The sequence below is a fragment of the Poecilia formosa genome, unplaced genomic scaffold (genome assembly GCF_000485575.1).
Source record: "Poecilia formosa unplaced genomic scaffold, Poecilia_formosa-5.1.2 Scaffold49, whole genome shotgun sequence".
Taxonomy (NCBI): domain Eukaryota; kingdom Metazoa; phylum Chordata; class Actinopteri; order Cyprinodontiformes; family Poeciliidae; genus Poecilia; species Poecilia formosa.
This window is the reverse complement of record NW_006799988.1, coordinates 515,729-540,522: the sequence shown is the minus strand read 5'-3', so window position 1 is coordinate 540,522 and position 24,794 is coordinate 515,729. Positions and strand designations below refer to the sequence as shown.

Below are 24,794 nucleotides of genomic sequence, written 5' to 3'. Positions count from 1 at the left end.
CTGCGCTGCCTCTAGCCTACCTGTTCCTTTGACATGCTGGTCAGTTATTTGTTGCCGACTAAGGCAATATAAATTTAAAATTCAGCTAAAGTATGCAAGTAATTGTGAAGACAGGTTTAACCGGTTTAAAGAAGTGAAAAACCTTATCTGTGTTCATAATAAATCATCTTTCTGTTAAATTATCCTTTAGACCAATACAGTACACCAATGCTACACCAATGAAAGTTGGCGTCTCGCATGTCTTAGATCTGTCCCTGCTGGAACAAAGCTGGATTAATGATTCAATTACATTCTTAGTGTCTTACCATGTTCTATGGAGGCCTGGTAAGCAGCCCTTTATTTGATTCAAGTGATGGAGGCATCTAAAACGTGCAGGACACAGGCTCGAGGACTGGATTTGGAACAGCTCTGCACTATAGTTTCCACATACTCTGCAACACACGAGTGTCAAACTCAAGCCCTGAAGGGCTGTTGTCGTGCAACGTTTAGATGCGTCTTGGCTTCAACATGCCTGAATCACATTATGAAATCATTGGCATCCTCATGTAGAACCGGACCGCAAGCTGTGGAGGTAATTTAGCCATTTTATTCAAAAGTGTTGGATCGTGGACACGTCTAAAAGTCGCAGGACGTCGGCTCCTTAAAGACTGGAGTTTGACACCCCTGCTGTAACATCAATAATCTGTTTGCTTCTACCGTAATTTAATAGAAGAGTAAAAAATACCAGTGACCCAAAAGTATGCTGCTTGCTACTGTGCTGCACTGCTGGATGGGCTGGAAATGTATCTCAATTCATGATATTACTTTTGAGTGAGGCCCACGGCTGTTACATCCAAAGCCCAGAAAAGAGTCACTGCAGGAGAAGTGCTGCTGTGCTGGGCTCTGTTCTGGGCTGTGTGCTCTTCATACCCAGGGGCGATGGATGGATAAAAAGGTTTGAACGGAGCAGGCAGAGCTAGGGACCAAGTGCGGAAGATGAGGGGAATGAGGGCTCAGGGGTACGACGAAGGCAGATCCATTTAGATTAAGCGGCTTTAATATCCTCAAATTTGTCCAAGAAAAAGCAGTTTGAGCCGACGCCGTCCCGTCTTATTTGATTGTCCGGCACAGTTCAGACGATCTCAAATGATGTGGCTTTAAATTGTTACTCTGACAAGGCCTGCATCTCTGCCGTTATTTCAAAAACACAACAAATTGTACTCTGAATTCAGTGATGTCTAAACTGAGGCCCTTTACAGCCACTTAAACGGGTGTAGAAAGCAAATCTAGCGGCCTGTCCAAATAAAGCACTCCCGCGAAATATGCCGAGTCACTTTTATTAAGTTTAAGTCTCCTGGAGAATGAAGACAAAATTATTATACATGTATGGAGTCCTGCAGAATATACTCCATTTATGAGACTTCTTCTTTAAAGACTTAATTTGCTCTTTAACTGAAATGTCAGAGGAAAAACAAATAAAAAAAATATATCGTTCAAGCTAAATTATCTAAAAAAAAACCCATCATTGTAACTTGAGACTGTAAGTCTATATTCAACAGAAAACATGAGATACCCTTATGATTCATACAAAATTATGATATTCTGGAAAGGTATGGCAGGCCAAAGAATGCGTTTATGTTTTTCTTAAATGGAACCTGCTTGACACTGACTCTTGTATATTTGGTAAAATCTACTAATTTAAATTTTAGAAATGTAATCATTCATTCATATGTTTTTTTTTCTTCTTGCATATTAGATTTTGTAAAGTTCAGTAAAGTTACAACATAACAAAAAGGGAAACAAAATAATATAGTTCATTCATGAACCAAATCATTAAAGTGTTCCTCCCCCTTCAAACGTTTTTGTTTGGCACTCTGTCGTTTTCAGTAGTAGATACTCTTATGGTCACACTCGTCTTGAAACCTGTACAATTTAAACTAAACCCGTAATAAAAAAATGCACAACAGGAATAAACATACCCAATTGTTATTAGCTGCTAAAAATATTATGGTTCCTTAAAAGTCACATATTAAATCAATAAAATGTGTTTTTTTTATTGAAAAGCAGCATCATTTTTGTCCTTATTGTGGTTAAAAATTATATACCTGTTGTAAAGCAAATCATAAACTTTTGCCTGGGAACCACCTGGACTTACAGAGTTGTGCGGTTGACCTTTAGAAAGTGGTCAGCTTCCTTCATAACTTGCTGTTCAACTCGGTGACCAACCATCGCATTGTAAATGACGGCCCTAAATGTCACCACAGTTGTTCAAACACCTTGGGATCTTAAACATCTTGTCACACTGATTATTAAGCTCTCAAATGCAGATATTTCTCGACATATTTGGATTTGGACCAGCCAGTGATAAAACACTGCAGTTGCGGGCGTGAGCCAAGAGAGGAAACGATGGAATATGGTTTCATACCCGTGAGGTATTCTGGGTCAGGCACAGGGTCTGACAGCTCCTCGTGGCACTGGACCTCCGTTGGCACCGATGCCACCACCATGCCATCTGGGAGCTGCTGCTCAATGCCTCGGGCAAAGTTCTTCTGCCTGGTGAAAAGACAGACAACAGGAGGTTACTTTTTATTTATTTATTTTTTTTTAAGAGTTCAGTGGACCAACATGATAAAGAAGAAAAGAGGGTGCTGGAAGAGGAGCATGTTAAGACATTGACAAAAGAGTGGTTATGAGATGGGAGCAGAGAAAGAACATCTATACTGCATGCAAACACTTTTGTCGTGTGCATATTAGTAGCAAAGAAAGTTAAGTACTTCTGGGGGGTGTGGGGGGAGTGTTATGTCCTTTTATCTGCTTTATAGGCATTTTGACAAATGATAACCAGGTGGCCAAGGTAGCACTGATTAAAAAATAAATAAATAAATAGTTATGTCCAAAACACGGAAGTGTCTGGTTCTGTCAGAGCAGACTGACAGATGATATGCATTATGTGAATACATGTGGAAACGCGTGTGAAGCCCAATCTTGCTCCACAGACTGGGTGACAGACTGTATATATAATTTGTTCAGTCAGCTGCCGCTGCTGCCGCCTGAGTGTCAATGGTGTTAGACACTTCGAGGCATGTAGAGGATTATACAACCACAAAAGTCAACACTGGAAAAAAAAGTGTGAAATATTCATTTGTTTGCTATTAAAGGATGATAAACTTATTGATGCTCTCTTATTTCCCCTTTATGTTTGAGTATACTTTTGTTCTCTTTTAAACATGGGGTACTTTTTAAATTGCTATACGTTAATCCCAAATCCTTGTTGGCATTTCAGATCAACTTAAAATAAGTTAGAACTCACCAATGTAACTAAATCCTTATCTTGTTTATTTTAAAAAGGTGTTATGAATATTTTGTGTGTTATTTGAGGGAATAACGTTATAATATGAAGCTCAAAAAAGTTGATTTTACATAATCCATCCCGACCACCCCCTGAGGTGTTATTTACCAAGGTCTTAGGTTTATTCTGTCTCAGCTATTGTAACCCATTCTCTTGGGTTAGTGGAGAGACTGGAGTCGTGTGGCCAGCTTAGCAACACCGTTGCTTCATGTAATGAATATTCACGACCCTCCAGTGACCCACTTTCAGACGCAACTTTCTCCATTGACTTTTCAGACTCCATTTTCATTCAATAGAGCACAAGTGAAAAAAACAACCTAGTTTGCATCAAAGTGAAATACATGCACAATAATAATAATAATAATAAAAAAAAACTACAACAAAATAGGAGAGGTTAGATAACGTATAAAAGCAGTGAATAAAACCCCCAAGCAATAAACAAGTAAACATTGTATGCAAGTGATTAAACCAAATAAAAGGCAGTTCCAGCCAGTATCATCTTTAACCTCTGTAGCCGTTGGAGGCGGCAACTGAAAAGGACTTAAATGTAAGATTAATTAATAAGTCTGCAAGATACTTAAGAACAATTTCATGAAGACAAAGCATTCAAGTCAAAGCATTATTTAGCTCTAATAGGACGATGAATTTTGAAGGCAATAAAGTTAACACAGGTCAAACCCAATTTACAAAGACTTGCAATAATCTAAGCATTAAGACTTTTTTTTTTAAAAAAAAAGCCCATATCATCCATACATGTCTGATGGAAATGCTGGTGCTGCTGTATGCCCCTCCCCTGTCCGTAGATCTCACACACTGCTAGTAGTGATAGATGCAAGAGTACCATTTCTTTTTATTGTGTTGTCTAAGGTAACTGACATGCAAGCTCCTAAATGGGTTAAAATTCAGTAAAACTTTAACTAGACACCAGAAAAACAAACAAAAAAAAGTCTACAACAACAACAACAACAACCCAAAGTCCTATTTGAGTTACTTTTACTCGCTCCATGCCTGGATGCAGGAATAAGGTTGGAATAGTGGAAAAACGAAGAAAGAAAAAATCCACATAGGAAAGTTTATTTGTACTGCTACAGTAAAAAAAAGTATTTAGGGTGTCTTCACTCACTACGTCTGTTTTCTTTTGCAGCAAATGACTCCTGCTTGAACTCCCTAACAGGGCCCATTTCATCACCCCCCACTTACGGTGCCGGTTAGGGTCACAACAAGGTTTCAAAGCATAACAACTTCAATAAATCAGTGGCTTAAGTCCTTCAGCTGTCTCAAGACCACAGCTAATGAGGAAATATCTTCTTCTTCTTTTCTCCTCTAGGAAACTGCAGTCATTATCTTCACTCCAGGCTTACAACTTACAAACGCCCTTTGTAACCTTGTACTGTACTTTTTTTCATTTTTTTTTCACAAGTAATGTTTTATTGAATATTTCAGTTCAATGTTGCATGAATAAGCATGTTCTTCCTGCACACTATAGGGCGAGGAAGGCAAAAACTGTATGAAATACAATATATCTTAGGAAAGAAGCTGTGCCATGCTTTGCTGTAACATGACTTTCATGATCACAGTTAAGTTTGTACGTAATAATTTGTAGCCGATAAATGTGCCACAAAGTTGACCAGAGAGTGGACAACTTTATCCCGACTACTGTTTGATGTAGGAGAGGTCCATCAGAGGTTTTTCTGCAGTGGGGGGGAGTGACTGTTGCCATTGGAAACCAGCCTAATGAGAGTAGTGAGACTGAATACAGACCATTACAGCCGTAAACCTGAACCCATGGCTTATAAGACATTAAACTGCCTTGTAAAGCTAAAGGGCAAGAGCGGTATAATAACTTTTTGCTGATTTGTAATTGGAGGTAATCAGTCTTGCATATTAATTTGACCCAAGCTGCTTATAAAAGCACAGCCTTAAGATTGTGTGCCTCTTCTTAATTGGACATTTCGTCAGCAAACTGTAAACAGTTTAAACCAATTTGCAAGTCGGTACCACGATCCAGTACGGACGCGCACGCGGTTGTTGCATTTTGAAACAAAATCCTTGACATCTATCAGTCTGGAACCGTTTACAAAGCCATTTCTGCACAAATGCAGAAAACATGGAAAAGTTGTGAACCTTCCCATCACTTGGCTGACCAAACAAAATTACCCAAAGAGGACATGGAGTACTGGAGATTCCTCTTGTCTCATTTAAGGTTGGTGTGTTCATGATTTATGTACATAATATTCCAAGACAAAATTTCAGAGAAGTAGTTTCCTGTGCTGTAAACATTTTATACTAAGTGTATGTTAATTGTAAGCACTCCTAGTATTATGTCTTTGAACATACATGAGTGGGCAATTAAAATGCACGGAGGATTTTTCAGCTTCACACTCCACCTACTTCTGTTGTTAATATACACTCCATATAATGCTTCATTTGATTCATGCGGCGTCTGACGGGGGCTGAGCTGTAAAAACAGCACACACAAATATTTACAAAGCACAAAGTGATGCCTTTGGGAAAGTCACAGCGTTGGAACAACAGAACCCACAGGCTGAAGCGAAACGCTGGTAGAAAGGCCGTGTGCAATGTAACATTAAAATGCCTTTGAGATTTTACAGACACGGTGTGGCTGAGGGTGAAACGGTAATTAAGAGAAACAAAGCCGAGTGTTGATCGGACAGACTCCTTTTCATGCAGCCCAGACATCTTGACTGAACTACATGTAAAATTACAGAGAAACAGGGAAGTGACATATCCAGAAACAGACGCAGTTAAGCTTTTGTAAGCTTTATTTGTCAGCTCAGGGTCACAGATGACTTTGCCGGTGTGCTCGATTCCATGAACTGAAGCCCCGGTGTTTGCTTGAGGTTCTTCACTTTAGACCAGGGGTGCCCAAAGTCGGTCCCTCGAGAGCCGGCATCCTGCGTGATTTAGTTCTCTCCCTGGTTTAACGCACCTGGATCAAATGATGGCTCAGAGGAATAAGAACAACACTGACATGCTGAAATGGTTGTCATTTTGTGTGCAACTTTAAGGATGCAAGTAGGATTTATCAAATCATACAACCTTAAGGCATTTAAAACCCAGTTAAAACTGATGAAGTAATTTCTTACTGATTATTCTTAATCTGCTACATGGAAATGTGGTTATCTGACTCCAATAAATAACATCTAGTAGCAAAAGGTCTCGCATAGTTATTTTGGTTTTTGTCATCAGCCACGGCCTCTCATATTTTACGCAGTTGACTCTTCCAAATTAATATGTGAAACACATTCAATCATAAAATTTAGTGCAAATACACGACGCCTGTGTAATTTTATGATATAACTTCTCAGTGTTGATTTAAAAAGACCTTGCTACATTCTTTTATTTAGTTTATTGGCACTTAGTGGAAGGAGGCTAGAATGAGTGGCAATTAAATCAAGAACAACCGTTAATGTACACTTGTGAAAAATTATGGGTAATTTTAGCCATTTAGTAAAATGTAGGCCAATTCTTATACTTTGATCCACTTTAAAGCATCATCTTTTTGACAGGTTGTGAATCCCTACCAATCAGTGAATCTGTATTATTTTAGTGGTTCAGTGATGAAAACAAACGCTTCCTCGTTGATGCTGTTTATGTAAATTGTGCCGTTTGACACCAAAAGCGCGGTTTGACTTGTTCCTCCAGAGTCTGCTTTTTGCTGATGAATGTGGCAGAGAGGGAATGAGAAGAAAAGGAAAAAGGAATAAAAAAAAATGCTCCCCTGACAAAAATATAAAAGAAATTTTAACAATAACACTGCTATGCTTGATGCTTTTACAGTGGCTTCACTCTAAAACTCTGTTCAAAAGGTGCAACTGTAAATGCTCTTCACAGATACTGACTTGCGCTGCGTACGGAAAATATTCACAGCACTCCACCTTTACCTCGGCACGTTAAGTGGAGACGCCGACATGTAAAGAAGAGCCACTGAAATCAACCACGACTCCTAGAAAATCTTCTTGAACACACCTCAGAAAACTAAGGCGTGCCCACATGCGACAAGGAAAGGCGGAAGAGGACTCTAGTTTTAGGTTAGCTGTCTAAACGTATGTTGTTGTTTTTTTCCTGGACTATGCTATACGGCTCATCCGCTTGCACTGAAATATAAGTTATGCGTTGCTAAATTTGCAGCCCAAAGCAATCACAAACGAGGCTGGCTGGGATTTGATCACGCTGGAGTCAAACATCTGTCACTTCCTGCTGAAAGTATTTCTGCATGATTTCAGCTGTCATTTTAACAAAGCACATAAATAGGGACTGTAATGACTGGATCTCGGTTGTTTTGCTGAAGATGGTGATTTTTTTTTTTCTTCCCCTCTTAGAAGCATGCTAAGTGGGACACGAGCTGGGTTCCATTCAGTGCATTCAAGTCTGACAATTTTCACTGTTAATTTTGTTAGAGGATGACATGTAACATTTAACAACCATCTGGCACTGTGAAGATGTCATCATTCATTTCTCTTTTGGAAGTTCACAGAACTTTTTCCTTTTTTTACAAAACTGCCAGAAGGAAGTGAAGCTTTCTTTCCTTTTTTTCTTCTTTTTTTTAAAACAGGACCAGCAGAAAAGCGGGCACCTGTTTGATTAATTATTTGAATGCAAAATGTGACAAAGCACTTAGATGGTTTTGATTCATATCGGCCGTCCTGTCGCTATTGTGTGCTATCCTTACAGTGATTCCCTCGACAACGAAGCTCAATAAGAGACAATTAAAGCTACTAGCTAACCCCCCTCCACCTCTATTAGTCTACAGCAAACACATTTTATGTTTTGATTAAGTGAGAGTAAATGAAGGAATTCCTCGAGGGTGACATGCAGGGTGTGGTGCTGCGAGCTAAAAAAAGGTTTTGGAGTAATAAAAAAAAAAAAATGCTCTCGCAAAATAGTTTGGGGGTTGGGGGAGCTGTGTCAGGTAGGAGCATTGACTTAATCATTGATCCCAAGCAGCAAGCAGAATGAGAACAAGGGGCACTAAAATATTCATTAAAACCTGCTCTGAGCTTGTCGAGAGAGAGAGAAAGAGAGAGAGCAATAGAGAGGAGAGGAAGGGGAGGACAGTTAGGAGTAATGAGAGGAGGTTAGCTTTTTAACATCTCATTACGGGGAGTCCACCGGCTCCCACTGAGACAGGAAGACAGAAACCCTGTCAAAGCATTCTGTAATTTGAAGCCGGAATCACATCGAGCCCGCCGCTCCCGAGATGTCACCCTGGTAAGACCTTCTTTCAGGAGGGAAACGGCCGAGTTCCCTCTCAGGTTGCTTTGTAACCAAAGTCATCCTGTGTCCCCCCCGCTTCCCCACCACACCATTCTGCTCGCCAATGTCAGAAAATCAAATAAATAAACCTCTTTTTTTTTTTATTTTTATGAAAACAACAACAACCTTTCTGCAAAGGGAGGTTGGGATAGATTTCCCTTAGCAAAAGACAGAACAAACATGAGAAGCATTTCCAGGGCTGGTGCGCTTCAAAGATGGACCATAAGGGATACTTGCTGGGGAGGGAGAATCAAACCAGCTCTGTGTGCGCGAGTGCCAATGCTCTGGAGGGTCGGTGCTGAAAGAACTGTGACTGCGTGTGTGTGTGACTATGCATTTATGTGCATAGTTCAACATCCTGGCTATTTTGTCTTTGTTGGTGTCATGTCGACGGCCACCTGCTCACACCACTTGCTGATTCTCCATCAATCCCCCACCCATCTCACACTTGATGCTCCTGGCAGTCAAAGAGAAAAGCACACTAGGGGCACAGAGCTGATCCATTACTACACACACATATCCTTGTACTTCCATCCATACACACACACACACATGCACAGCCAAAGAGAGAGGGCTATGTCCCAAATAAATAAAACATTACAAGCAAAAACACTGACTTTGACTGTTTACATTTTTTTTTGCAGCTTTCTGCAGATGGAAATGGGATTTTGTTTGAAAAGGGAGTTGGGGTGAAGAAAAGAAAAGGTAGGAGAGTGTACAGAACCAAAACAAAAAAGGAGCACACAAAAAAAAAGCAATCGAGACTATGGAACAAACCCAAAAAAGTAAACATTGTGATATTTTAGAAGTGAAAGAAAACCATAAGAACTGGGAAACCTCCATCCAGAGTTTAAACAGTATAAAGTGTCGACTTCTTTTTGTGAATGATGGGAGGCAGATGCTTTGTGCCACTCTTGCTCAGTGGGGTGGGGGTTTTTGAAGAGATGCCAGTGAAGATCACATAAAGACTTTCTTTCTCTCCCTCTATTTCTGCTTCCAGTTCTCAAGGACAAACAGGGTTTCTAATCAGACTGGGTGAATGCCGTCTCACTTGCTTTTTTTGTAACTAGCAAAAAGTTAATGCATGTCTGCAGCCTCACATTTTTATTACATATAGTGGCTGCAAAAAAGAAAAAATCAACTTTTCAATAAGCTTCTCTTAAAAGTCTTTTTATAAGAGCATAAAGAGGATGTGAGGCGTTTATTTTTCACAGCTCATTCAAATGAAATGTGAACACGTCAAAAACATGGTGCGCTGGTTGTCAAGTGACATATTTTAGGAGAGCACTGCCATTAGGATTAATTGACATAAGCAGCACTTCAGTCTTCTCAGCAGGAACCACATTGTCTAGCTCTTCTGTCTAATGGTGGGATCATGCCTCTAACCTCAGCAGGAAGCAGCAAGGTGGTGGGATTCTAATTTGATTTTTTTTTCCTCTCTCAAGAAATGTTGCAGCTTCAATAACTCCTAATAAGAAACTAATTCTATTTCCTGCAAACAAATTACTGTTAACCAATTTTCAAAATATACATCCTGGTTTCAAAAGCACTACAAATTAAAGCTTTCTTCTTTTTTTTTTTTTTTCCTAGCAAAATTAACATCCATCCATCATCAACGCCCGCTGCTGAGGCACGCTCGCGTCACTGTCCAGTCGTCACCGTACGAGAGGCGGGGGCGGGTGGGGGGACAGCCTGGAGAGTTCGCCAATCCACTCAGGGCAAAATTAACAAATCACTTTGTTTCCAGCAGCAAATGTTAAAAATCTAGACTATGCAGTTATAAATCTGGGTTAAGATGTGACGAAATGCATCTTATTGCTAACAAAATTCAGGTCGTACACCTACTCTGCTTGTCAAACCAAGCGACACAGCTGTTTAAAGCTGTCAAGCTCAATCTATGAGCACATGTGGGGTTACTCTTTTATGTTTTCTATATGCTGGAAAAATCTCCAGAGGCGACGAACACGTTTACAATTTAAACCAACATACTTCCCTTCAGTCATCTACAACGCTTTCTTTTATTACCGACTCCATGTTCCATTCATTATTTAATGTTTACTACAATTTATTCAGGCATCTGATTCAATAAGTGATTCATCTGTGCATGTATTTAGTAGATGCTTCAGTTCAAAAATGGCTTAAATTATATATTTGTAATGTCAAATTTTTAATCCAGTTCTATGAGAAACTCATTCTCCCGGGTTACCTTTAATAATAATATTTAACTTATTTTAAGGGAAACTGACATTTTTTTTGTGTGTGTGAAAATGTAATGTACAGGGTTCGATTTCAAAATATAAACTGAAGTTTTCACAAACCTCAAACGGATCTCTGGCATGCAGCTGCGTTGCTCACGTTACGCAACATTTGTTCATTTTACACACAAGTGTATATCCAGCTCAGTAAAATTTAATTTCAGCACACTGGCTCCTGGTCAGCCTTAATTCGTTTGCTGCAATCTCTTATAATTAGGTCTTCCATTAACCATGCCTCCCGATAGAGTCTCCATTCCTCTTCCAGCACCTCATCCGCACAGGAAGCATTTGGTGTTTGTCGAAGTCTGGCTCGGATCACGCTTTCCATTCAGAAGGCTCTTTCAAATAAGATCAGAGCAGTAGAGATTTAGATTATTGATGATATTAACTTTCCAGCCTCACCCAGCCCTCTCTCTCAGAGACTCTGGTGGTGGATCCCTAAGTGGGTGTGTTGCCTCTGGCGGCAAAATCCATGCACAGGCCAAATTAAATTCCTGGGCCACAGATGCCTTTGCTGACCTTCTGGCTTCCTGAGTTCAGTGGAGATGATTACAGCATGCAGACAGAGATAATTAACCACCCTCAAAATGCTTTCCACGTCAAATCAAACCCTGTACAAATTAGAAAGGATGCGCAGTTCAACTTGTACGGGTGTTTAACATGAAGCCTCAAGATAAAAAGTGAGGTGATTTTTTTTTTTTTCGCTATTTTCTCACCAGAGCACTTTCCTGAATTTTACATTGGACAGTTTGTTGGACGAGGGCAAATTCTTATCGCATTCTCGATTTTTTGAAGAAGAGATCAGAGAAAATCTGTCAAAGAATCTTTGCCCCAACGTGAAACAACTTTCACAGACACCGATTCAATCTCATGCGTTTTCACATCCTGTGAAACCATTTTGCTAATGTGCAACCTGAAACGCGTCCCCACCCCGGGAGAATCTCAAAGGCTGATCTGCAGCCCCTGGGAAACCAACACCACTGTGGGCGATGTAAAAAAAAAAAATCACTCGCCAACATGGTTCATATGATACATATTGCAGACTTGGGTTAAATGGTGTTGTGCTGGATGTGCTTTACTTCCAAACTATGAAAAAAAAAGTATGTTCTGTTTCCAGAGAAATGTTCAAATGGCTTTATTCATCATATATTTATCCTGAAAACATGTTTTAAAAACTCTGTGATTTGGAGCTCCTTTCAAACATATCACTATTTCAATTTTTTTTCCTTTCAGTTTAGTCAATAAAACCTTTTACAAATAAAAATCTAAAAAGTGTGGGATGTTTTCATCCTCTCTCAGTGAACACTGTGCAAAACGATCTTTCACTATAAACACAACCTCAAGTCATTTTTAGTATGACTTTCACGACATCACGCTCAAAATATTTGCTCATCTTTCTTCTTGGGAAAATTGAATCTCAGCAGAGATGGGATTTTACTTTGTAGCTCAACTTTGCCGTGAACATTTCCACCACTTTCTCCAGACCTGTCTGCTGTGTTCCTCGGTCTTCCTGATGTTTGTTCGCCAACGTTCTCAAGGAGGTTTCAGCGGCCCACAGATCACAACACTGAGTTGAAATTAAACTTATTTAGTAATAAGATGAGATCTGAAGACCATTTTTGCACTTCAGATTTTTCTTTATAAATGAGATCTAAAAGCAAAACAAAAAAAAAAACAATGAGTTATCTACCTTCAACTAAATACTTATGCACTATTTTGTGTTGGCCTTACATATAAAATCCCAATACAAAAACATTGAAGTGTCTCACAGCAACATGACAAAATCTGGAAAAGTTCAAGGGATATGAATACTTTTGAAAGGTGCTGTATTGAAAAGGAGGTATTTTAGGAGTCTGCCACAAAGGCCCGCTTTTATTTGATCATTAGTAAAGTTTAAAACCACCAGCTCAAAGCGAAGGCGCAGTGGGTATCGTAGGTCTCTCTGAACTACTCAGTTTTTATTGACTGATATAGTCTGCAGGTATTACTCTCTGAACGTATTTTGCAAAGAGCTTGTACTAAATACCCTACTGAGATCGACATTTTTGGCATGTAGTCCAAAGATGAAACAAATTGCTGTTAAGGGACGTTTGAACGGGCACATTTCAACTTGGTGATAAAGTGGGTGATTTTTATTTTTTGTGATGCTGTGTGTCAGTCCAGTATCTGTCTTGTGGCCAAGGCTCTCCCTCCTGAGGACCCAAACATCAGGATCTAAAATCATTGTTTACACACCCTGAGTCTGATGTTACTGACAGAATGAGTCACACCGAGTTCAGCTGCTGTTCAGAATCTGAAAACAGGCCGTCAGCACTCTGCAACCGTTCCAGTTCTAGGTCGCCTTACGGTGAAGCACAGACAGGAAGCATTAAGAACCCAGGGCAAACACTGGATTGCAGAATATCAAACATTTCTCTGAGATTTAAGATTTCAGGAGCTGACAAGTTTTCCAGTGACAAACTGGGGTTAGAGATGAAGGCGATCCACTCTAATATCAGCATCAGATCTGCACTGGCAGTGAACCGTCAGCTAAGGCCAGAGTCTGATCTAACCGTCAGCCTGGCTTTCTGTTCTCCATTGTTTGTTTATACAGCCTCATGTTGGATGAAGAATTTAGAAGTGATTGCAGTTTGTAGGAAGACTTTGAAATAAAAGGAACAAATGACCGAGAAGCTGCTTACAGCTAGCAATACTGATGGGTAATGAAAGTTGCTAAAAGCTGTTTAAAATCTGTCCTGTGATGTGTGACTGATGAAAATAGGAAATCACTTTTGACTAAACTGCTTTGTGTGACTTTTCACTATTGTTCAGGTTAACATGTGATTACAAGCCTGCTCATAAAGAATTACCTTTCATATGACATAATCTTGTTATGGAAAAACTTTGATGCTGAAAGTAGTGATGTTTAAGACCATTTCCACAACATTTGGACCCCGGTGGTGCAAAAGCTGTTTTTTCAAACTTCTGCCCGTCAATCCCACCTTTGCCTCTGAAGTCTGCATATAAATTTAGCAGCTCTGCAGGATAATGTGAATAAATGCATAAAAGGCTTGTTCTGAGGTGTAGTATTATCTCGCAAATAAAAAGACAACCTAAGGTAGGTGCACAACTCCAAGCTGCACAGCTGGCAGGGTTTGAGTGTTTTGTTTAATTTTACCTGACAACAAGAGGACAAGAACAACACAAAATGTTTTAATAAAAGCATAGGTATCCAGATTAAATCCCAGAAAATGTAGATTGGAGAATCTCTTGTTGCACTCTGGTAGCCATTAGTATAAACACCTCTGTTAGCTTTCTGACTCCCAACACAAAAACTGAGGAAAATGGCAGAGAGGTACAGACACACAGACCTGACAACAAAACAATGAGATACTGGCTTAGAACCAATTTAAAATGAAAACCAATCAGCTAGCACAAATGCATCATAAATTGAAATATGCATTACTTTGTTTTATGTACAGTGACTCGTGTGCAACTTTTGAACTGTATGGAGCTCAATAGTTTCATAATGTGTGTGTTAAAGATTTTTCTTTTCTTTTTGTTTGAGAAATGTTGCTATATTTCACTCTAATTTCCTTATCTACCTTTTAAAGCAGTGGCACATAGCAGAAAATGACATTCCTTATAGGACAGCAAAGTTTATTTTATCCTTATTTTATCTCTCATATACAGCTGCCGCAGCAACCTATATTATCCCAGCCACCATAGAGAGTTTGTTATTTGAAAGCGATCCATCAGAAAGATGTCAGCACTGTGGGAACCTAAACCCTAACCCCCCTCGACTGTCTCCCTGCTGAGGCACAAATGGCAGGCAGTCTACCACAAACAGCTGTGGTGTTTACCTGAACGTGGCCTTCAGTATCTGACCAGAGGTGCTTTCCTGGGTGTGGTTGTTGTAACCGTAGAAGAGGTCTCCGAAGACGGTCTGGTTGGCGGGGATGTCCGTCGCTTCGCCGCAGTCCACACCCTCAGTGCAGGATTCAGACAGAGGCAGGCATGACCTCCCATCAGGACCGCGCTTGTAGTCCTCGATGCACCTGGAATGATTTCAGGATTACAGAAAATAGTTTTTTTTCTACCAATTCTTATTGTAAAGTATTAAACATGTATTTAATCTTTTTTTTAAATAAGATTAGGACTCAGAGGAAACTCGTGTCTCCAAAAGTTTCAAAGGATCCTCAAATAATCTACATTTGATATCCAACTGATGCCGTTTCCACATGTCGCATAAGACCTGCCATAAAATGAACCACAGAAAGAATAAAGCATCTAAAATTAGGGGAGAGGAAGGGCGAAGAGGGGATAATCTTTCATGTTTACTACATAGAAAAAGTTCCCAACTAAATATCAGATTTGAAGAAAAAGCTATTCCTAGGCACCCACATGAAGCTGAGCATTACCCGCATCCTCGTTATGAGAACAGACGAGAACCGAATGCTGTTGCAACGAATTAAATGAAACAGCAGTCTGAATCACCCCCTGATGTAACATTAGTGTTAAATACTGTGTCTGCTCTGCAGCATGACATTTAAGTGAGAGATGACAATAGCTTCTGGCTTTTGAATATTAGAGGGAAGTTAATGAGAAACGCTTGTGGCTTATGTGTGTAGATATTCAAAAAAAAAGAGAAAAAAAAACATCAACTCTGAAATTTGTTTTACTAAGGTTTTCATACCACATGACTTTCATTTTTTTTTTGTCATGTTCCAACTAAAATCAACATTGTGTTTTATTGGGATATTATTAGACAGAACTGTCATGCTGAGAGCAGGAGTTGAACCAAAGTGCAGACAAGACATAAGGAGGTCTCAAAACGCCAAAAATAATCAACTTACAAGCAACACAGGAACAAAAACACAGGAGGCTTGGAGAGTCACAGAGCATGAAAATACATTCCAGGAAGTCTGACAGAGGAACCAGTGAGGATCAAGTGAGAGAAAAGTGGTTAAATACTAAGAGAGTGAATGCTGCAACAACAGAAGTGGGCTGATTAGGTAACAGGTTGCAGGTGTGAGGGGAGAGCAGAGAGAGAGAGAGAGAGAGAGAGAGAGAGAGAGAGAGAGAAGATGACACCAGGGGGCGAGAGAGAGTAAACAGGGGCACTAGGAAAGCGAATGTAACAGAAAAAGCTGATTTAACAAAAATAAACTAAGGTACACAGAACAACAAATTAACACAACTACAAACCCAAAAACCCACAAAACAACTGACAAGACTGGCAGAAGACTGGATAACTGAGACATGTGTTACTTTACAAAGAGAAAATCTGAAAGTTAAATGAATAAATCATTTTTGCTCTTCTTTGCTAAACTGCTTAACCTCTAGCCGATTGGAAACAGCACATCTGTGAGCATCAATTTTCAAGTCATTCCTCAGATTGTCTTTTGGATCTAGTTCTGAACTTTGACTGGTCCATTCTAAATATGCACAGACATTCTTTAACTTAAGCCACTGCATTCATTCTGGTTGTATGTTATGAGCCGTTGTCCTGATGCAAAGTAATCCTCCACCATGTCTTTTTGTAGCCTCCAACTGTATAATCCTCCAGCGTCACCCTCTGGCCAGCGTCCATGTCCCTGCTTAAAACATTTGTTCCTAGTTTTAGTGAGAATGTGAGCAGCTTTCCGGATCACCTGTGTTGTGTTGTTTTCAGCTGGACATCTTAAAACACCTGAAGTTATCAATGTGACTAAAGATAAACACAAAATGAGTTATGACTCCTTCTCCATCATGCTTGAAGTGATGTGTGTTCAGGTTGATGTGAAAAGTTCATTCTTGTCTCATGTGACCAGAGCTCTTTATTATTATTATTTTTTACATATTTGAAGTGTCTTCTCCATGGTTTGTGGCAGATTTGTGGAAAGCACAACTAGCTGCTCTCTAGATAAGATTCTTCCAGCAGAACTGTGGATCTTTGAAGCTCCTCATAAGTTACCATGGGACTTGTGTCTGCGTCTCTGAATAATGCATGTCTTCCCTGGCCTGTCGGTTTATGTGGGTGGTCATGTCTTGATCGGTTGCACTAATGTACACATTTGTTAAGATATCTCTTAACAAATGTGACAGGCCGAGGGAAAAGTAGAAATAGAAGAAAAGAGGAAAAAAACTTACATCTTTGAAAAAACAGTGATTTTCATGATTTCCTTTTGCAAAAATATGCAAGTTGAAATCCTATGTATTGCACTGTTTTCACGTCCCTCTGTCAGTGCATTAAGATACCAGTCGGGTTTGTGGAAACATTGGTGTGCAAGTCTTTTATAAGACTTTATTTTTATTTTGTATGTGTTGTTGTGCGTCATGTCTTTGTGGACCATGAGTCTGTTGAAATAAAGCAATCTATGAGGAAACAACCCTGTGTTTTAAATAACAGTTTTCAAGGTTTTAAAGTGGTACACTTTGTGTTTGAATTCAGTTTGTGTATGAGATAAATTTGAGCAAAGTTGGTAATCAATGCTAGCAGACTTTATTTATTGTAAAGTATTTTAAATTTAGAATCGACACTTTCCGAATTTGTAAATAATTCAAAATACCGCTCACATTTGTTCTGCTGTTGTTTATCAGCTGAAAAATATCAATCCTTACGGCTCATGACACAGACGCAGACACTGAATACCCAAGCTCTGTGTAATAAAATAGACATCAATATTATTATATTATTTCCCCAAAGTCGATATGAGGAGAAAAAAAAAAAAAAGAAAAGCCAGACAGATTTTAGTTTGCTGTCACTACAAGGTGACTGACTCTCTATATCTCAAAATGTCAGACATAAGGAATTACAGCTTGAGCTTGCCCTTCATAGCCACTCATCTGTTCCAAAAACCTTTCACCAACACATCATGACGAATGATTTTCTTATACCAACCATACATTTCTTTTAGATGCTGCCTCTCTTTCCTTCCTAACAGTCCTCTGTCTGATAATCAAGTGGTTGCAGAGGGGAGAAAAGATCTGCTGCAGCACATCGTGGATATGTTGGCGATATTTTCCCTCAACTAGTTAAGCACACCAAAAGTAACATCTAGTGGAGACGAAACTGCATTTTGAGGTGACAACTAAAGTTACAAGTTGAGGGAACTTTATTCAGTCTGTGCTGAATTTCTGAATCGTGAGCCTAAAGTAAATACAACCTAATTGGATTGATTGTGAAAATATTGCAGCACTCTAGTAAAGGTGACATTTTATCTCAAACACTGTTCAGAAATATATCCGTTCAGAAGTGACAGTTTGATTTGCATATTTATGAGTATTCTGAACTGAATACATTCAGTTCAGAAATGACAGGAACAAGGAACAAAATACTTTGTATGGAAAATGTAAGGAAAAGAAATGATAAGAGAACATTAGAGCACTGAAACAACCATCATGAAGCTTTACATATGTCCTCATAGCTTCTTATTTCTCAGTATTTACTGAGAGTTAAACATGTAATGACAACAAAAGGCACAGTCCCAACTTGGTTCATCAAGTGTCTTTATGTAAACAACCGTAAAACAGACAAGTACTTTGACACAGTTCTGTTACAGTAACACAAAGGCCTTTATCACCATGTTTTGGCTTTAAAATGTAACAAATAACTTTTTGTCTGTTGAACTTACTTTCTCAGAAATAAAATAATTAGATTTATGTTTTTATAGCTAGCATTAGCATAATGTCCAAACAATTATTTAAATGTTCCCAAAGGATTGGTGCAGTGACAAGTGTGCTTGAGTTTATTTTTTTCGTAATAACTTTTTTTTTTTTCAGCTTTGCATAAAAAGCTTTAATAACGTTTTGATTAAGCTCATCGTACAGTTCCATATTCCTCTCTGTCTAGAAGTAAAACTTTCAGTTCAGTTCTTTTCTCTTGTGGCATCAAATTCCAGTGTGGGAGTTGAGCCAATGTTTAAATTTAAGACTAGGTTTGAAGCTTTCTTTTTGACCTGGCATTTTCTTTCAGAATAATTCAGTACTTACAGCTGGTTATATAATATTCTCACAGTCCCCTTTAGATGTGATCACTTTTTTCCTGTTTTATACTTAAGAGTTTGCTTTATCTAATATAGTCTAGATTTTTTTAACAATGCATCCTGAGATGACCAAGTTTCTTATAGAAGTGCAGAAAGAAGTAATTTCTTGACTTCTAGAAAAAAACATATAAGCTTTTACATATCCACACATGGAATGGAATGAAGACAGAAAAGGGATGAATTCCACCAACCACAAGAATCAATTGTCAGTCACCACCTAGTTGCCATAGCAATATCAGGCACTCAGCCACATGCTGTGTCCATCCCTCCGTTTCGCTGGCATGGGGGTGTCGGCAGATCTACATGATATTAACGTAGATTTTTTTTTGTGTTTTTTTTTTACCAACTTCGAAGAAATATTTCAAGAGTATTGAAAGGGCACCCAAGATGAATTGTTTTCTTTTGCTTAGGGTATATTAAATCCTTTTATTCAATGGTCTTCAAAGTCACTAAAAAAAACATATAAAATTGTGTAAATTGTACTTCATGTAATATTAAATCTGCACATTAATTAAAACAAAGTGTTTTTTGAGCATTTCTAATTATATCTAAGTAGTTTCTTTTTTCTTTTTTTTTGAATGGGGAGTTTGTTTTAACATTCAAACCCAAAAGATCCAACCAAGGACTGGATCTACAAGTGGCTAGAAAACCCTTTCAATATGTAACAATTGAACTGAAATGTCTTCCCTGAGTTTATGAAAGGATGGATAAAGGTCTGCATGACACCCCGTCTCATTAGTGATGACAGGACTTAAGATGACAGGTTTATGAAACAAATTAATTAAGAGTAATTACATATATAAACCGCTGACTCGTGCTGTTGCTTACCCACAGAACATCTGGATGTTGTAGAGGGTTGGGTCATCCTCTAGAGGGGCCAGCTGTTGGAGGCACAGCTGCTCACATCCACCGTTGAAGCCGTCGGAGCAGTCGATGCCAATATGGTGGTCGTAGCACCCGGTCCCATCTTTCATTGGACTAAGCCCTGGAGGGCACTGTAAAGGAAATAAGTGTTAGGAAATGGCTCGGGTTAATACTTTTAAATACCTGTGTCACTCGAGCACATGCTCTCCGGGTCCAATGGCGATAACGCAGTGGTACACCTGTTTTAAAACACATCCAGTCTTTTTAAAGACTAGGCCCTTGGTGTTAGATTATTGGCAGATACATAGTAAACTGCAAGGCTGTGTTAATACCTCTCCATGCAGAATAAACGAATAACACAACAAACTGACTTACATTCAATATTTGCTGAAAGTACGTCAGTAACGATAGTAACGCATGCAAAATGTTGTTTTGAAATACAATTATATGTTGTTGTTGTTTTGTTTTTTTTAGATGAGCTTATTTTAATGACAATATATGAATAATTGCTCTCTATGGCTCAATTTTAACAAAAACGGAGAATTCAAACTTTTAATCTTCACTGTAATTAATTATACGTTGTAATCAAGAGCTCTTTCATTTTAAAATTATTCTGGTTTATCAAAAAAACAAAAACAAAAACAAAAAAAAACAAAAAAAAATCTAATTTGTACAGTATTTTTTACTTTTAATTACAACAGGAGAGAGTTGGATTCTTTGGTACACTTAGACTTTTCTCTCTAATAAAAAACTTTTTTTTTAACTTAGAAATTAGGAATGTTATTTGACATCTCCTTGTTTAAAACACAATTGGCATTGGAGTGAATTTATAAAAGAGCTCCAAGACCTGAATTCACCCCAGCTTTCCTGTCTTCCACAGCTTTGTTCAGAATTTCCCATGATGTTTTTTTATAGACCTGTCAAGTCGACTGCACATAATAGTTTCTGTCAGCTAATACTTCAAAGGCAACTTTGATGAAGTACACTTTAACAAGGTACCACTGCATTCACAATGGAGACCCGGCAATAGAATTCCTTCAAGCAACAACGTATCCGTGCCGGCTCATTTTGTTATCTAGTCCTACTGAATTCAGTACAAAGTTCAGGTGCCTCATTTGGCTTAATGAAGCTCACAGGTCTGCTGTAAAAATCTTGTCTCATTTGCATTTCTGTCAAAGTGCAGCGTAATCTGTTCTTCTCACACCAAGCAGGAAAAAAAAGTTGAAACTTAAGTGTGCTTTAAGTTTAAGGCAATGCAAGTGGCTCGCCATGATTTGCAAAACACAGAAAAAAAAAATATCGGATAAACTAATAAGCAACAATTGCAACTTCAGATGTTGAAATATAAGAAGTTGGTCCAGAATATTCAGATGCAGGCTCTTACAATGAAACTGAATGGAATACTCTTTTGGCAACTAAGTGATTACCATTGTTGTAGCATAATTTATAAAATCAACAAACAAAAAAACTCATACGCTTGCTAATTTCAAAGAGCTTTCACATGGAACAACATCATGTCTTGTCATTATTTATCTTGGCACACCATGGGCCCTGCAGTAGCAGTTTAACATTGTTTAAAAGCCACAGCCTGTCAGGACAGTCACCAACCATGTCTGTCCTTTCAGACACGTTTCCACATTCTGATGGCTGCTTCAAAAAATAATAACGCACCATGCAACACAGATTAAATCATCTCTAACTGGTTTCTTGTACGTGGCACTGTGTTCACTGAAGGCCACTGAAGCACATTTAGGATGTTTGTGGAACGGGAGATTTGAATCATGAATGTGCAGCTGCCAAATCTGCAGCAACTGCATACAACCATCATTCATGTCAACATGGATCAAGACCTCTGAGAAATGTTTAAAAAGCCTCGACAAATCAATGTAATGCAGAATTAAGGCAGTTCTGAGGTCAAAAGGGTGTCCAATCCAGTACCAAGAAGGTCGTGCCTGAAATTGTATCCAGCTGGTGCATAATGTGTGTGTATTGGGGTGAAGAGTGAAAGACTGACTGTGTGCTGCGTTGGCACGACAGATCAAGTTACTTTTTGTCAAATCTCATATTGTCCTTTTTATCAGGCCAAGTTCAAGGCTTTATGGATACAAATATGGGTTGATTTACCCAAAAGAAAGGCCAAGTGTCATACGGTGGCGTCAGACAACGCTTCTGGCATGCAGACACAAGTACGACACCATTAGTGCAATCATGGCGTCTGCATTCATAGCACAGAATAAGATCACTACTGCAACATTTGTATACTATGAACACATATCTTGCAGTAATGGAGTCTATGTGCGGCATGTGGCATCTCTAATTCAGCACTTAGGTCAGAGAATCTTTTTATATGTCCGTAACAAAAGTCGATCAACTTGACTAAGCTGGAACTCAAATAACAATATTCTGTAGCCTCACATGGCATAGAAGTGCAAGATATTATGATGGAGGGCATGATGAGTAAATATCAAATCTGTTTGAATGAATTACACAGAAAATAATGAAGCTCTGAGGGTTTTCTGCCTGCACTTTTAAAAAATTATTGTAAAAAGCAAATTGTCTTGCATCAGTATTGTAAAACTGTTTTCCACAAGCAAATCAGTTTCATATAATTCAGTTTGTAAATTAAAATTAAACAACTACAGGAATGCTCCACAATAGAACATGTCACAGTTGTAGTCACTAGATCATTGTTGTGTGTTTTTTTTTTTAAACAAATGGAAATTACAAGAATTTATGTTCAATGTGAAATATTTGGAGACACGTCAGCGCAGAACGAGGCTGCAAGCTAAGTTAGTGCTCTTTTATTAATAAACTGTTATTGATTTTGTCACTAAGCAAGAGAACGTCAGGGTCAATACTTTATTGTTGGTGATGTAAAGAGCGTATGAGACGTTGAATCCTCAAATATATCTGTGGAATAGTTTTGAAATTACTGGAGCTCCTGTTCAGTAGTTGGTAGATTTGTGGATATGTTTCTTACATGTGTTGGATATATTGACGAGACACTGGCCTGCTGCTTGAAATCTCAGGTTATTTATTTTATTCGTAACAAGGTTCTGACAAGCAGAGGCAACAGTAGCTCTGGGCTATTATCCATTTATCCAATAGCTAATAATCACAGGTGGATAACCTGTGGATTGCTAATAATTGAGATTGTCACAAATTTTGTCTGTAATCCTGGCTCGATCACTGGTAATCTTCTGTACACATCATGTTTAATTTACAAAATCACTGAAAATATAATCAGTTAAGCATAATTGCTTGGCTGTTTGGATAAATGAGAATTTGACTAAAATATAATTTTGTATTTTAAGATTTTGCACAATAAAACAATGCCATTTATAAGAGTTAGAGTCAATAATCCACTGGAACATAACAGAAAGTTAACATTCAAAAACCCTTAAAAAATAAAGAATTTGAAACATTTGGTCTAATTTTTGTGTTGTTACACATAGTACTTCCAACAGTACTAGTAGCCTCATATAAGGCTTTTGAAGTCTGCTGAAAAGAACAGCTTTCAGACTGGTGTACAGTCTCTAACTACAAGCTGTGTGTTCAATATCTGCATTTCAGCCTCAAACCCTCAAGTCATACATTCATGGCAAGAAGCCTTTGTAGTTCTTACATTGTTCAATAAAGTGAAGTGCCAGGGGGGTGGCTTCCTCTCATGAATGAAACATATACATTAAATTTGTTTGCTATATATTCAGGAGGTCAACAATGATGGAAAGGTTTGGTATCAAAGTAATACAGTGACATAAAAGCAGGCTTTACAAAACAAAATCATTAAAAAAAACTTGAGTAAAAAAATATTTTTTTGTTTGTTGTTGATTTCTTTGCTCTTTCATCTATTTCAGAATTACACAGGAAATGTTTGTGGACAAAATAACGGAAAAATGGAGGAAGGTTTTGTGAAATTGGCAGAATGTAGATTTGCAAGCATTTGGGGCAGCATATTAGCCATCCACTGACACAAACAACACCGACGCCATTACTCTCGCATCATTTAATAAGCAGACAGTGAGTAAAAGTGCTGTCTGTTATTCTGTGGAACAAGCTACCAGTACAAAGCCTTCTCTTGAAAACCCCTTGAACCACCACGGCTTTTAATCCCGTTGCTTAATGGAGATAAATTCCTGCAGTGCTTTTTCGGCTTAAGGGAATCAGCTCTATGCTATTGCCAAACAGCAACAAATCCCTCTGAGAGGAGTTGGATAATCTTTGCAGTTTTCAAATTCAGCTGATAGCTGATAGGTACGAGCAAAGACTGAAACTGAAAAGCAATATTCTTCCAGAAAGAGCGGATGTAAATACCTAAGAGGCTTTAGTCAGCAAGTCACAAAAGGTTTAGGTTAAATATTTAAAAAGCAAATAAATAAATCTGGTTTTGTTCTCTTTTGTACGGGCGTTTTATCTGTATGCAAGTTGTTTCGCCCACTCTCCATATTTTGCGTTGTGCTAAATCACCGGTGATGCTAGTTCTGACGCGGACATGTTTCTAACATTAAGATTACGATTGCATTTCAAAGAATTGCCATCTAGTCTAACTAAAACAACTGTTTTGATTCACGGATGTTTTGTATTTTGCTTTGCATTTGTATTTGCATTTTGATCATTTTAGTGTTATTGTCAGAGTTTTTTCATGAAACTCATTTAGGTTAAATATTAGTTGTTTTTTTCTTGTGTTCTATGCTGTGCATTTTGCCTTAGACTCTAGAGTCAGTATTAGTCTTTCCCTTTCATTCAGGTTTTTCCCATGCCCATTATTCATTCTTCTCTCACTTCCCTGCTTAGATTCTCCCCCAGCTGTTCCACAGGCTGCTGATTGTACTCACTTGGTTACCGTGTCAGTCATTTTCTCCTTCTCAGTACTTCAGCTCCTTCATTTCCTCAGCTGTTTTCTCACCTACTGTGTTTACTTCGGTCTGAATCAGTAGATGAGTTTGTTAACTTGTAGCTTTTTTTAAATTATTATTATTATTATTGGGTGGCTCAGTTTATTTCAAACAGTGAAAACTCCAAGCAAACCATAACCTGCTACTTTAAATCTTGTGAAATGTTCAT

At 38.5% G+C, this 24,794-nt stretch overlaps 1 protein-coding gene across 5 annotated transcripts in view; it reads right to left on the bottom strand.

Annotated features, from left to right (window-relative positions):
• The window catches only part of astn1 (astrotactin 1), a 351,757-nt gene that overhangs the window by 184,735 nt on the left and 142,228 nt on the right, over positions 1-24,794 (bottom strand). For all 5 annotated transcript variants that reach the window (XM_016671748.1, XM_016671746.1, XM_016671747.1 and 2 more), the window contains 3 exons: positions 19,695-19,861; positions 14,703-14,897; positions 2,405-2,532 (listed from right to left, as the gene is read on the bottom strand). In XM_016671748.1, the coding sequence (XP_016527234.1) occupies positions 2,405-2,532; positions 14,703-14,897; positions 19,695-19,861 (490 nt within the window). The remainder of the gene's footprint in view (positions 1-2,404; positions 2,533-14,702; positions 14,898-19,694; positions 19,862-24,794) is intronic.